The sequence below is a fragment of the Silene latifolia genome, chromosome Y (assembly GCF_048544455.1).
Source record: "Silene latifolia isolate original U9 population chromosome Y, ASM4854445v1, whole genome shotgun sequence".
NCBI classification, from domain to species: domain Eukaryota; kingdom Viridiplantae; phylum Streptophyta; class Magnoliopsida; order Caryophyllales; family Caryophyllaceae; genus Silene; species Silene latifolia.
In genome coordinates, this window is record NC_133538.1 from 327,723,409 (window position 1) to 327,739,158 (window position 15,750).

Genomic DNA, 15,750 nt, shown 5'->3' on the forward strand with positions numbered 1-15,750 from the left:
ACGAATACTTTGCATTACTGTATTTCTCTTATTTCAAATACGCGCAAGCTAAGTTATATAGTGTTAATTGTTTTCCGTGTACGTATATGTCCAACTGATGGACTGTTCGTTTACAATACTATTAATTCCTTTGTTTGCATATTGTACGTCATTTAGTGCTTATCGTCTTCTATCCAAATCTTATGAGACGTAAATCACAATGGCCACTCCTGCTATGACACTTACTAATTAGGTTGTCTAAATGATTAACCAAATTAGGGTTCCACGCCCCGGCGGCGGGCGAGCAACGACTAGATATATATATATATATATATATATATATATATATATATATATATATATATATATATATATATATATATATATATATATATATATATATATAGATTTGGGATCCGGTGAGAACCACATACATATTGGTGTATGTGTTTCCTTAATTTTTGTGTCAAAATAAATTAGGATGTTTATTGTGAATAAGAGAGATCGAGTACATTGTAATTTTTTTAAATAGTACACTGCATTTATCTATACTTTGTGTTATTTATATATTCACTTTGTTACTACTTCGTAGTTTACATATAAGTGGTTCTTTTATTATCAAAACATTAGTTTGAAACGAAAAAAAATCAATGAATTATGTGTTTCAGTATGTGAATTTATTGGATTTCAAAAAAGAGATATGTAAAATGATTGTATTTGCTAAAATATTAATTTGATGAGCTATTAGGGAATAATTTCTACATAAGTAACAAAGTAACATACATTATGCATTTCAATTCATTTTTTCAGAAACAATTGTATTTTATTCCAGTGTAATTTTGCATGGGTTATGCATTTATTGTGTAACACCCCACGGTAATTGAAGGGGTCCATTGATAAGCATAAATGACTAGTGCTTAAAGGGATTGAAAGTACTACTCATATCAACAAAGTGCACTTTCTTTTATGGTCATCCATGCAAAAAGAATTCCACAATTAAGCATGCTTGGCTGGGAGTAGTCTTAGGATGGGTGACCTCCTAGGAAGGTTCCCGGGATGCGCATGAGTGAGGACAAAATGTACTATAAAGGACCCGTGTTGATTTGTGGGCCATGTACACAACATGGTGAGCTATCATAAGTAATCGCTCCCGATCCTAGGTTTGGGCCGAGGTGTTACAAATTATATCAGAGCAACCCTGCGACCGTGTGGTTATGGGAGACAGTTGTTATACGCTTTTGGAGGCATTTGTTATACGCTCCATTATGATCACCTACCTAGCGAGGGAGGATTCTGGGTTAGTGGTTATGCTCCCAGGCGCAACGAGGACGTTGCTTTCTTCAAGTTCGGGTGATTGTAACAACCCACGGTAATTGAAGAGATCTATTGATAAGCTTAAAAGACTAGTGCTTAAAGGGATTGAAAGTACTACTCATATCAACAAAGTGCACTTTCTTTTATGGTCATCCATGCAAAAAGAACTCCACAGTTAAGCGTGCTTGGCTGGGCGTAGTCTTAGGATGGGTGACCTCTTGGGAAGGTTCCCGGGATGCGCATGAGTGAAGACAAAATGCGCTATAAAGGACCCGTGTTGATCTGTGGGCCATGTACACAGCCTGGTGAGCTATCATAAGTAACTGCTCCCGACCCTAGGTTTGGGCCGGGGTGTTACATATTGTGTTATGAGACAAGATTTGTTATAATAATTTTGGGGGCTCGTTTTATTAGGACAAGTGTCTTAACTTTTATTAATAAGGGAGATAAAGCTCATATTGCTCGGATCACGTTAACTCTTTCACATTCAACAAAATTTCCTGTTAGGTCGTCTTTACGATGACAATCAACAAAAGTCATGGAAAATCATTATCCTATGTTGGTCTTTACCTTACTAGACCTAGTTTTAGTCATGACCTAACTTTATGTCGTTGCTATCTCCAGAAGTCCAGAGTGACCAGTAAAATAAGGTTTGGAAATACTTATTTGGAACAACGAATCGGAACATGTAATGTAACTTCAAATGTAATTTACGAAGAAATATTTGAGTATTTGTAATACTATTTGCATTAATTAAGCATACACTATATGTAACACCCCCATTTATTTAGGAGCCTTTAGCAAGACATTCCCAAATAAATAGGACTTTTACCATCTCGGTTTCCCGAGCTAGTGAATAACAAAGTACAACAAACCAATGTACTCTAGATAAAATTTAGCGATTACATGTTCTTTATAAATTAACCAACTAAAAACTCAATATAAATTTAATTACAACTCGCCGCGAAAATAAATAAAGTGATTAAGAAACTATATGATGTAGACTTTTAGGTAGACTGGCCGAGTCCTCACGCATCCCCATAAGCTCCTAGCTAGATAGTCTCAAACACCTGCAAGTCTGCTCCCCATGTATGGTTCATCACAGGTGTTTATGAATACACGGTCAACCTCGCGGTTGAGTAGGATAACAATCTCAAGACCGATAATATAAATAGTATTAAGATTCAAACACAAATGCCAAATCAACTGTTCTCATAATTCAGCCCTCAACCTCTCGTTGAGTCACAATTCAGCCCTCAACCTCCAGTTGAGTAGACTCACCAGAGACAGGTCAACCGAACCAGCCTGGGGCCTTACACCACCACGAAGGTATTAAACGGTGTCTTCCAGTAAGTTTATAATACACCCCAAGAAGGCTCTTACCATGATGTCTACCTCATCCAGTAAGTTTATATCACATCACCCGATGGCTCTTACCATGATGTCTGCCAGGCTAAACCTGATTACCAACCCATTATTAAACCAACACTAGCAACAACAAGGCTACCTACCACACCGTCTCAGGAATAACCAATGCAACCACATTTAATCACAATATGCATAATATGCAATAATCCAATAATCCAAACAATTCAATCCACAACATCCAATTAAATGACAAGATACGCAAATAATTATAAGTCTAGTAGAATTGTTATCCTACCTTTTCAGAAAATACTCTCAAATAGCACAATTACTACATAAAAAACCAACTAGACATGCACTTATCATATGCCCATCACGTCCTAATCCTTTTGACAACTTTGAAGCTAAATATCTAATTCTACCGTTTTACGGCACAGTTCAGTCTCACTATAAAATTCATAATTAATTCAATAAAATTTCAAACGACGCTAGAACAATGGAGTTGGAACCGTAAGACTCATATCTACAGTTCTTGTAAAATAGACATTTCTCAAATTCCAGACTTATCAGGATTTTCTTGAAGGATTTATAAATACTGACGAATCCGTCACATAAAAAGTATTGATTCATAAAACAAGTTGAACGTATGATGTTTGAGAAATTTCTTTTTTCTAGAATCATCTAGAATCTTCGAAGTTATAGTATAAAAAAGACCCAACTGAATTTCAATTTATAAATTAGGTTTACGAAATAAACTTTAAACTACTAGTGCATTCGCGGATTCTCAGTGGACATGTTCATAACGAATTTATTCTGGAAAATCTACACCGCCAATTGCTACGCAATTTTACAGGCATTAACTAGGCTTGAAAATAACCTAAGTCTATTCTTTATGTTTTCGAAGATAACGATTCTAAGACGATCTGATAATTCGTTTAAGACAACTTACAGATTTAGAAAATTGTTGTAACTTTATTCTTTACCAAAATCGTCACAACATTAACTATAGATGATTATATTTAATCTAGACATGATTAGGTGATGAAGTAAAACTTAAAACATGCTTATAAAGATTAAGATTAAAACTTTGAAAGATTAAAAATGAACTTATGAAATAAAAGATTGAATACAATAAAAGTATATGCAAAATCCTCAAATTGATTGTTAATATCCCTTTTCCCTTTTTTTCTTCCTTCTTATTCTCCCTCCCCCTCTCTAACTTATGTGTGATATTTGTAAAAGTATAAAGTGATTTTTTTTTTAATTAAACCCAAAGGTTTAAGAAATAATGGTAATGTAGAATCAAAGACGAACTACATCAAATGTATTTCCAAGGGAATGGACTCAAACCATCTACGAGAACCTATCGACCATGGTCTCACATGAGCAAGCTCATGAGCGACCTTATTAAAGTTTCTACGAACCCAATTAAAAGAAAAACCGTCAAAAAAATTACAAATAGCATAAATGTCATTATAAATTAAATAAATACTGCTACGTCCCTTCCGTTGCTGCTGTAGATCATGGATAACATTCGAACAATCTCCTTCCATATAACTCTTGCATTATTCATCCGTCTCGCCTCTTTAAGACCATGCAATATAGCAGATGCTTCAGCTTCTTCTGGATACATCTCGACTGACCCCTGCTCCACCGCACACCATACAACCTATCCCCTATCATTCCGACACACCGCACCCAACCCGACTCCCATTTCAAATATTACCGCAGCACAATATTAACCTTCAACACCCCACTCTCCGCCTCCTCCAACCCCCACCATCATCCACTACCCCCGGGTCCTCCTCTCACTGAAACTCCCAAACTCCGCCATTTCACATACAAGATCCCTCACCCTTATTACTACTAAATCCGCCCTCCATTCTCCATCTTCAAAAATAGCCTTGTTCCTCCTCTCCCAAATAGCCCAGCAACCAGTCATGTACTCCACTTGCTCTTGCAAACCCATCTCTCTCAGAGCGACTTCCACCCAATCCCTAACCCTCGCAAAACCAGAGCATGAAGGCAAATCGAAATCCAGGGCACCCCAGACACCCCCAACCCACCTGCGCTCACTAACTACATGTAAGCAAGACTCCACACAATCCCCACACCGTAAACACTCATTCTCAGCCGACCTCATCCGGGACGAAAGATTGCCTCTAATATCAATTGCGGCATTACACAGCTTCCAGAAAAACACATTGATTCTTGGTAGAACTAGAGCTCTCCAAATCTTATGACATAGCCAACTACCATTTAAGTTACTTGGCGACCCTTCCAGATCCCCATCTTGCTTAACCAATAGCCTGTACGCCGAACGAACTGAATAAATCCCATCTCTCTCCCCACACCACTACCACACATCTGGAACCAACTGCTCACATATCCTCATTCTAAGAATTCCCTCCCTCTCAAAAGGAACAAACAACGTTCTGATGAACCCCGTATTCCATCCCCTCCCCCCCCCCTTCCTTCCATGAGGTCTACAACCCGCATGCCCGGATCCGACTCCCCCCTAGGCGAAATGACCTTCCCTGTGTGTGTGCCTGCTACTCATGGATCCCGCCATACCATAGAGGACAACCCATCCCCAACCCTTTGCCGAAGCCCCAGATATAACACCGATTTAGCCTCATAAATACTCCTCCAGGAATAACTCGGATTACTACCCACCATTGCTTCTAAGAAAGAAGAAGAAGGAAAGTACTTACTTTTAAGGAGCCGCGTCATCAAACATCCTTCATCAGTAAGTAACCGCCAAGCCTGCTTCCCTAACATTGCACTATTAAACTTCACATAATCACGAAACCCAAGCCCCCCTGCATTTTGGTAAACAAAGTTTCTTCCACACCACCCATGGGATCTTCTTTCTACCATTCTCTATTCCCCACATGAACCGCAAAACAAGAGACCGCATCTCGTCACATAAATTAGACGTAATCTGAAAAACACCCATCGCATAAGTAGGTATAGCTTAGGCCACTGCCTTTATAAGCACCTCCTTACCCGCCTTACTGAGTAACAAACCCTTCCAACCCTGTAACTTTTTGCTTAGCTTATCTCGGATCAGATCCGTAAGACCCTTCTTAGACCTTCCCAGAACCGTAGGCAACCCCAAATATCTCTCCTGACACACAACCTGCCGCACCCCTAACACACGACCTATCAGCTGTCTCCTTGCAGCGCTAGTGCCGTGGCTGAAAGAAATAGTTGTTTTCGTCAAACTCACCAATTGCCCTGAGGCCTGTTGATGCCAATCAAGAATTATTAGAACCTCCCTAGCTTCAATCTCTTTAGCTTTGACAAAAATAATACTATCATCCGCAAAAAATAAATGGGACACACTTGGAGCCTGTTGAGCGATTTTAATCCCATGAATAGAACCCATCTCGGTCGCCCTTCTCAATATACCCGATAACACCTCAGCACATAAAATAAATAAATACGGTGACAACGGATCGCCTTGTCAGAGACCCCTGCACGGCGAAAATGGATCAGATATCCGACCATTAACCAAAACTGAATATCGAACCGACCGTACACAACGCATAACCGTGCCTACCCACCTTTCGTGAAAACCCATTCGGACCAAGACCACCTCCAAGAAATCCCATTCAACCCGATCCTACGCCTTCGCCATATCAAGTTTCAAAGCCAAATGTCCCTCACGACTCCTTGTATTCTTCATATGATGAAAAAGTTCAAAAGCAACCAGGATATTATCACTAATAAGCCTTCCATGAGTAAAGGCACTTTGATTCTCCGACACAATATTTCCCAAAAACTATTTCACCCTATTAGCTTGCACCTTAGAAACCAACTTATAAAGCACATTACACAAACTAATCGGTCTAAAATCCGCCATCTTATCAGGTGCCTTCTTCTTCGGGATTAGAACAATATTGGTACCATTTAGACTAAGCGGAAAAGGAGCACCATTAAGAACATTTAACACTAACCGGACCACCGTATAGCCAACAATGTGCTAATAGGTTTGATAAAAAAGGCCATTCATCCCGTCTGGTCCTGGGGCCTGCAACGGATGCATCTGATTCAGCGCAAAAAACACGTCCTCCCTTGTATAATCCGCTGCTAACCCCTCACTCATCTTGTGGACATTGGCCCACCTGCAAGCCCGGTCGATCTACGGACGTGCAGCGGTCTTTTAGAAGCCACGCTCGGCGGCTTAAAAATGCTTTCGACCGGATCATTTTAGATCGGTCGGTTTCGTCTCGGTAAGGGTCTCGAAACGATTAGAGATGTTCGGAGTCGCCACCAAGCATTTCTGGGATGCTTGGAAGCCGTTCGACTCCACTTTATAACTCGGTCAAACGAAGCACAAAGCAGGGTTTGACATAGGTACTAAAGATAAGGAATCGTCCCTCTTTAGCATCCTATCTCTAGAATGACTCTCGTACGCCCTGGATAAGGTCGTCCACTATCCAAAGTTTCTGAGTAAGAGGTGAAGGTACGCATTGGGAAGCCCTTTAATTAGACACCCAATCCCGCCCGCGGTAGCGGCCTCTACTAATCGATCTTGGTTGGTTGAATGCAAAAGTTGATAAAACGGTATAAATGCATGAATGTGCATCCAATAATTTAAACCTAACACGTGAGAGCTTTCTAAGTCAGTTGATTTAATCCAAGTATCAAGTATAAGATGCCGAGTTGGGTTTATGGTTGATTTGCATGCAAGACACAAATTAAACATCCATTTACCGTATTAGGTTTATGGTGCATAACGCGATCCATTTGTCTTAGTAAGGCATTTTGCAAATGTGATTTTTGAATGAGCAAATAGTCATCTGATCCATCCTATATCCGGGTTGGCCGGAGTCGGGGTCGTCCTAGACTAATGCTAGAAAGGGAACAGACCCTGCACCAGGCGGCCACATGAGGCGCGGGCCTGTTGGCGGTGCAAGGGGGTCTCCCCTGGTTTTGAAAATAAGAAAGAAAATGCTTGTTTAGGCGCGGGTCAGTCAATGGTTATATGCCGTGCTCTGACCATTTGAAAAACGTTTATAAAACGTGTTGAAAAGTGGGTATTTAAACCCATTTTGGTTTGAAAGGGTCGTTTAGACCATATTTGTTAATTTAAGGAACGAGACTCGAATAATCATCATTATTTTGATGATATTCAGTGTCGGGTTCGACTTGACATGGATAGTTTTGAGAATGATCATGAACTAATTGTTTTAAGTTTATTTGGATATAATTAGTCGATACTCATCATCGTATCTTTTAAAATCCGGCATGGTATGTGGAATCAAGGATGACTTTGTGTTGGTGACTAATATGTTATTTTGGAAATGTAAAGAAATGATGAAAGGCTTTAAAATACCTCTCAAAATGTAAAGAAATGAAATAAAAGGCTTTAAAATACCTTTTAAATGTTATTAACCAAATATTATCACCGGAACACGGATTAAACCGTCATGATATTAAGAACCAAGGGTGAAAAATGTTTTATGGTCAAAATTTGTAAAAATAAATAAAAGGGTTTGAAAACATTCAAAATGGTAAAAACCAATTACAAATATGAAAATAGATTAATGAGGAAGGACGAGAACAAACATGGTTGAGTTCTGACCTGGGCACCCCATTGAGGCGCGGGCCTCTGTGCAGAACAAGGGGCTTCTACCTCAGGCCAAAACTCAGTTTTGACTCGTCTATCCTATGTTTTGGATCGTGTTATGCATGTTTTAGCATGTTATGGTCATAAAACAAGCAAAGACATGATAAAAGAAGGATTTTTACAACCTCATACTTATATGCTAGGTTATGGCGAGAAACCGACGTAAGTGTAACAACTCGTTTGGTCGGAAAAGACTCGGTTTAAAATCGTTTTGGTAAGTAAAGTGTTTTATTAAGATTAGTGACAGTGTAGTGGTCGAAATGATCGGTCAAGTGATTTAATGCACGATGACGGTACCAAACACTGTGTAAGGCTTGTATTTACGACCGGTAGGTCGTAAATACGCGTCGGATTGTGACTTAAGAAGTCGAGTCAATAATTTTAAGGGAGAAAAGAGGGGGCGGACACTCGCGTAAGTTCTGAAATGGGGGCATTTGAGGGGTATTTATAGGAAAATGAGTGGTTGTGTGAGTTTTGAGCGACGTGGCCACCTGGATTTCTCAAAGAGGCGCGAGCCACGTCGGGGTTCTTCGAGTTGTCCTGTCACTTTCACACAAGTGCAATCATGATTTGTTTTATCCTAGGATTTTTTGTCACATGTTTGGTACTTGGCCATTCATGAATCCGGGAAATCTTTGTATAGAAGGTTTAAAATGGTTTGTTTTTTGTGGTTGACTCGGTTTGACTCCTTGTTGGAGTCAGGATTTGAATTTTTGAGTCGGTTTTTGGTCCGGTGTCGGTTTTGACTCTAGTTAGTGTCATTGCGACCCCGTCGTCGTGCATTAAACACTCCAGGTACTTTTGAAAAGTTTTGAAATTTTTATTTTCGAAATCGTTTTAAATTTTCCGACGTAAAGTTGTACACAACCTGTCGATCAAACGCCGCGATTCCAAAACATATTGTAGTCCGATAATCATCGGGTGTTTGTTGGAGTCTCGGCAGATACTGGGTATCTACAGAGCCCCCACTTTGACTGAGGCTTGGACAGGGCGAAAGTCAAAGTAGAGCCCCCAGGTCAATCGAAGATTACAACCTAGAGACCCAAACGACGTTGAGGCGGCTCGAAAGGATTCAGGCCAAGGACCTGCCATCGGGAAGGGCGACGCCAAGGCGACTAGAGGGTACGAGCCAAGGACCTGTCGTCGGAAAAAGTTTAGAGTCTGTCGATTTTCCATGCGGGTCATTTCAAGTCCGTTAGACTACGTACAAAGGCTCGCCAGCCATAAGAAGGAGTCATACGGCATCTTAGGATACGTCCTTGCGTGTTTGCGGACAAAGGCTCACCAGCTGTGGTGCGTACATGAGGAGGGCTCGCCAGCCGCGATGCGTAGTAAGGCTCGCCAGCCATGGTGCGTATATGAGGAGGGCTCGCCAGCCGCGATGCGTAGTAAGGCTCGCCAGCCATGGTGCCTATATGGGGAGGGCTCGCCAGCCGCGATGCGTAGTAAGGCTCGCCAACCATAGTGCGTATATGAAGAGGGCTCGCCGGCCGCGATGCGTAGTAAGGGTCGCCAGTCATGGTACGTATATGAGGAGGGCTCGCCAGCCGCGATGCGTAGTAAGGCCCGCCAGCCATGGTGCATACGGTTGATCGACGGTGAGAATAGCCGCGTCGGATGGGCTTGTTTTGAAAGTAGCGGACTTATGATGCCGCCGTGGAAATGGTGAATTTTGAATTTCACTATCAATGTTGTTGAAATGAGAGGGTCCCGCGAGGAAGCCCCCTGTTGACATTTTGAAGGAATAGTGAATTTTGAATCTTCACTACTCGTTTTTTGAATTTGAAGTGGCGGTTTTAATCGCCGTTTGTTTGAATTTTTTGAAGGAAATAGCGAATTTTAAATTTCGCTATTAGGTCTGAAGTGACGGTTATGTGCCGCCGTTGACATGTGAAGGAAATAGTGAATTTGGAATCTTCACTATTACGTTTGAAGTGACAGTTTATGTGCCGCCGTTGACATGTGTGGTGAAAATAGTGGAATTTAATTTCCAACTATTATTTTGAAAATGACGGTTTTAATTGCCGTCGTTTGAAACTTGACGAAATAGTGAATTTGAATTTTCACTATTATTTTGAAAATTGACGGTTTTAATTGCCGTCGTTGAAATTTGAAGGAAAATAGTGAATTTGAATTTTCACTATTTGCTTTTGTATTTGAAAAGTGGCGGTTTTAATCGCCGTTTGTTTGGAATTTTGAAGGAAAATAGTGAATTTTGATTTCACTGTTTGTTATTGTATTTGAAAAATGACGGTCCTTAATGTCGTCATTGAAAACTTGAAGTTTGTTATGGGAAATTGGGCCAAAGCCCAAAATTTCGCTGAAAGAGCAGGGAGCACCTCATTGAGGCGCGAGCAACCTGGCGAGTCAAGAGAGCTTCCCTATTTTTCTGTAAAAGACGCGAGGATGGTCCGCATATCATCCTCATTTAGTCTTCAACCTTCGACACAATCAAACCAAAAAAACGCCATTGTTGGTCTTTAGCTTGCTTCCATTCGTGCCATTATCAACAATGTCATCTCAAGGTATGTATTTCTTCTTGAATTCATTTAAATTTTTTGGTCTTTTAGCTGAATTGTATTAAGGCGAGAATTTTGCCCTCGAAAATCGATTTGGGCATTTTTGATTGAGCCCATTTTGAGTGAAATTGATGATTGTATTAGGTTAGAAACCTGTTTAGGAGTATAGGGGTGCTTTTAGTTTGCATTTTGCTCCCCGTTCCTGCACCCTATGCTCGAAAAACGTGAGTGAGGTGGAGAAACCATCTCATCTCACAGTCCCAAGTTTATTTGCTCGGGTAGTGGGTCCCACTAGGTTGCATTGTAGTTGGGAAAGACCGTATTTGCGATTGTGGACCTTTGATGGGTATTGCGTGCAAAATTGGAATTTTTGCCTTTTGTGACGGTCTTATGTCTGACGGAATAAGCGTCTGTTTGAGCTTGAATTGAGTCAATTTGCCTTGAAATGGACCTTATTGGTAGTTTAGGTCGCTTTGAGGCGTGATAAAATCACGTTGTCTCGTCGTGGTCGTATTTTGAATTTTTGACCGGTTTGCGCTCAAATTAGCGTAGAAATTGCCTTTTTGAGCCTGTAGAAAAATACCCCATTGTATCGAGAATGTATTTTGATTTGTTGGCGGGCCTTATATGGGTTTTGGGGTGCCGTTTTTTGTTGTGGTTGTTTTGACTCGTCTTTTGCTTGAAAAGAAGGACGAGTCGTTTTTTTTTTTTGCGTTTTATTTTTGTAAATTGTTTTTGTTTGGCTGGGCCTTGACGGGATTGCCCTTGTTTTGCTTTGCATGTTTTTTTTGGATTTGTCCATTTTACGCCGTCGTAATGCCAAAATTTCGGCTGACGTTCTTTGTTTACAGGAGAGTGCTCGGGACAGGCTGGGTCCCTTGCTGCGACCTTCGAGGAGCTGTTTGGGACAGGGCGGGTTAACACTCCGGTTAGTGCACCCGCCGCGGTAGTGGAGGATGCTTCCGAGGAGGAGAGGCCCCCTGAGGTGACTGTTGTGGCCGAGAGGGCCGTTGAGGAGCGTGAGGAGCCTGTTGTTGGGACTACTGGTGTTGAGAGAGCTCAGACTGGGTCTGAGGCCGGTACCTCTGGGAGGAGGGTTCCTACGAGGAGGCGGACTCCTCGGCTGACCAAACGGACGTTACGGAACGTCGCTAGGATCGTTGAGATGCCTTCCATCCGTCACGTTGAGTCTCGTGGTCAGAATAGACGGAGGGCGGAGACGGTTGAGGATGATGCAGACGTTGCGAGTTGGGAGGCTAGATGGGTTACAGCCCCGCGGGGGCTGAACCTGCGGGTGGTGCCTGCTTGGGCCGAGGGTTTTAACGGTAGCTAGTTGCTGCTTCGACTTGACAGGCACATTTTCTACCGTGCTCACGAGGGGTTGGTGAGTCGTGTCACCTGATTGAACGTTCGTCACTTTTGAAGTATCAGACCTGGATAGGTGTTCTGACGTTGTTTGTTTTTGATTTCAGGAGATCGGCACCATGAGGACTTTCTCGGGCTTCACTACCTCCCTGGGCTTTTACGACGTTCTTCGAGCCGGGACGAGGGCGTTGATAGAGAGGTCGGCTTTTGGGCCGTTGGTGGCCGCTTGGCGGGATATTCACAGGTCTTCGATTAGGTCGAACCTGTGTCTGATCCGTGCCATGTTGGATCGGTACTGGGACACGACGTCGTCGTTCCACATGGAGTTCGGGGAGGTCGGCGTGACCTTAGAGGATTTTTCCAAGATATCTGGCCTCCCTTGTGGCGAGACACCTGTCGAGTTCACAGAGACACCGAAGAGGGTGTCTTCTCGTGCGTTTACTCATCTGATCGGTACTGTTTTGCCTGAGCCTTCCGACATTACTCCGTACCTAAGCGCGAGTTCGTATGTGAGAGAGCACTTCAGAGGGAGAGTGGTGGGTGCTGCTCCGGTGTTGTTGGCGAGTCCGGAGGCTGAGGCTAGAGCTGACGCGCAGGAGGCGCGGTTGTGGTTGTGGTACTTCTTGGGTGCTACGTACTTTAGCGACAAGGGTGAGCGCTTGTCGACCAAGGTACTTCCTCTCCTTGTTGACCTTGACACTTTGGGTCAGTTTGACTGGGTTACGCCGGCCTTGACGAGTTTCACCTGGTACTTGCACGCGGCGGTGCGTCCGGAGTCAGTGGGGGATGGTAGTGCCCCTGCTTTGGTTGGTCCCGGCCTCATCTTTGAGGTACGAGCATTTTTTGTAGTTTCGAGTTTGATTTTGATTTTGATTTTGATTTTGGCAATTTTTTGGAAAGATTGGCTGATTTGTGTTTGCTGTATTTGATTACAGGCTTGGTTGTATGCTTACTTCGTCCCTCTGCGTCCGGAGACTACATGTGTTGTCCCTTCGACCTACCCTGCCGTGAGGGGTTGGACGGTGTCGGAAGAAGTCAATTAAGTCGACTTATGAGGACTGCAGGCGTCGTGTGAACGCCCTTCGAGTTGCTGACGTAAGTTGCTGTTCCTTACTCCTTCTCCTTTATAGAGATAGATAGAGATAGGATTACTAGGTAGCTTAGGAAGCCTCCAGTCGATTGAGTAGCTTTGTCTTGAATGCTGTTTGTCGGGTGGCCTTGGGAGCACTACACGGAGGTGCCGACTACTGTCAGGGAGCGTCTGCGACCTCGCAGCTCCCAGCGCTTGTACTTGGAGACGGCAATCGAGCCGGTTTGGTAATTGGGCGAGCACTTAGCCCGTCAATGCCTTACTTAGATATTCATGGTACCGGTCAACCTACCTAGGGTGTTGTTCCAGGAGTCGACCCCCGACGAGGTTGAGGAGCACCTTCACGGTCAGGGTGGTGAGGAGCTGTTGCTACGAGACATTGACTACGACACCTTCCAGTTGTCGAGGCTTGCTTGGTACCCGATCGAGGTATGTTTTCCTCTGTTCTTTTGTTTTCATTGTCTCCTTTGATAGGAGGGTTTGTTACCTTTGATGCGGACCCGAATTGCAGGGGGTCGACGCGTTGATGAGGACTCAGCCCCTAGTTTTCCCGGGGGAGAGCACCATTCAGGGACTGGGCGGTGAGGAGCTACAGTTGCGCCTGCCAGAACCTGCGGTTGCTGAGGTGACCGATGTTGGCATGGAGTGGAGGTTGGTCGTTCTGAGGGCGAGTTCCTGACTTGAACATTTTTCATCATTCGTGTTTTTCTTTGCATTGTATTGAAGGACCTTTTTGGCTGTAGGTGACGACTGTTAGTCATCAGGCTTTGTGGCGGATGGCTAACCAATGGAGGGCGCTTGCTGGTGACCTGGCTGCGAGAGAGGCTCGGCTTTCTCAGGTACTTTTGTGTGTCGTTTTTGTGTATTTTGTGTTGCATTTCGCGTTTTTAGATCTTGAGGATCTGTATTGTGTTTTGCAGGGTACAACGGATCCGGCGGAGCTTGCTCGGGTCCGTGCTGAGTTGGATACAACCAGGTCGACGATCGAGGCCCAGGGGTTAGGGTTCACCCGTCGAGACCAGAAGCTAAGGCGTCGTGAGGACGAGTTACAGAGCCGAGACGCGGAGATTACTTCTCTCACGGCTCAGTTGGCTGCAGTGGAGGTGCTTCATGTCGAGATGGAGCGCGAGACGCTGGAGAGCTCTCCGGAGAGGGAGTCTGAGCAGGTGGTAGTGTCTGTGTTGGCGGCGACTCCTCGCGAGACCGGGACTGGTACGACGGGAGGCGCTGAGTAGTTGTATTAGCTTGTCCGTGTGTTGAACTCTTGTTTGTACATAATTACATTTTGCGTGAGGCGGTTTGTATATATGTGTTTTTGGATTGTGGTTTATTTTGTGATTTTTTGGCTTTTTTGTGTTGTGTTTCGGAGGATCGCTGTCGGCTGTCAATTACCCTTTTGCTTTGCATCAGTTCCTGCATCGTTAGTGTAGAAAACAGGCAACAGGTAGCACGTATGCGTAAACGTAAACACGTAAAAAGCATTTGATTGAAAACAAAGATTAACCACGATGCCACGAAGTTAAAAATTGAAATTTGAAATTTGAAATGAATTTTGGAAATTCCGCGACAAGTCGTCACGTTTGGACTCCGAAAGGAATTGATTTGAAAATTTGAGCAATTAACTCATGTCAAGAATTAAATTGCATCGAAATTATTGAAATTGATTTGTGACTCGAAAAATTCAAACTCAAACCGTCAGGGAAGAATTTTAGAAAAGATTTTTATGAGTATCTTTTATTTGGTTTTTATGAGGTCAAGACTCGAATTTGTGAGCGCTTGAATTTTGAGGAAAACTGATGTCGTGTTATCAATTCTCGATTTTTATTTTTGCTGCAAAATTGCGAAAAAGTGAAAAAAATTTCGGAATTTCGACCGACATGGAAACGATCCGTTGCGGATCGGGGCGACTAGCCCTTCCCCCCTTAAAAAAGAGAGAAAAATACGTATGTTTAAAGCTGCATCATGGAAACCGTGTCGGATTTCGTAAAGCGCGAAAATAAGAAAATGTGAGTGTCAGGAAACACAAAATGTCCTGAATCATCTCGAAGAGGCGCGAGCGTAATGGCAGGAAGTTTGAGGTGTCAGGAGAAAAGACAACTTGAAAGAGACAAGTCAAAGCGGGAATCCTGGGAGAAGGCCTAAAGAGGCGCGAGCGGCCTGGCGATGGGAGCCTGCTCTCTACTTTTTCTGAAAAACGCACTGATTGTTTTTGTATAAATAGTGATGTTTGCGCTTCATTGTTTCATCATCCGAAACACAAAAACATCTCTATAAAACCTCTTCTTCTTCTTCCACAAAAATATTTCATGGATGCCTTTGAGAATGCCTTGCGACAATGGTGCTGGGATTTGTCGCCTCCTGAAAAGTATTAACTTTTTTGCATGGGAGTTGGTCAATTGTTAGTGCTCCTTCAAGTCAAGGTGCAATCCTCATTTCTCGAAGCATGTTCTCGGTTTTGGGATTCGAAACAGCATGTTTTC

The 15,750-nt window shown here is 43.0% G+C and overlaps 1 protein-coding gene across 1 annotated transcript; it reads right to left on the reverse strand.

Moving 5' to 3' along the window:
• Window positions 1–4,447: 4,447 nt before the first annotated feature.
• Window positions 4,448–5,538, reverse strand: LOC141631362 (uncharacterized). Its single transcript, XM_074444045.1, has 2 exons — window positions 5,233–5,538; window positions 4,448–5,014 (listed from the first exon to the last, which is right to left on the reverse strand). Exons 1-2 carry the CDS (start codon window positions 5,536–5,538, stop codon window positions 4,448–4,450), a joined length of 873 nt encoding a protein of 290 aa, XP_074300146.1.
• Between the last annotated feature and the right edge of the window lie 10,212 nt (window positions 5,539–15,750).

Excerpts from the sequence above, each read along its gene's own strand:
- LOC141631362 (XM_074444045.1), bottom strand. The coding sequence starts at position 5,538 with ATGGTAGAAAGAAGATCCCATGGGTGGTGTGGAAGAAACTTTGTTTAC. Across the intron at positions 5,015-5,232 it reads GGGATGGGTTGTCCTCTATG|TGGTGTGGGGAGAGAGATGG; the intron begins GTATGGCGGGAT and ends GATGTGTGGTAG.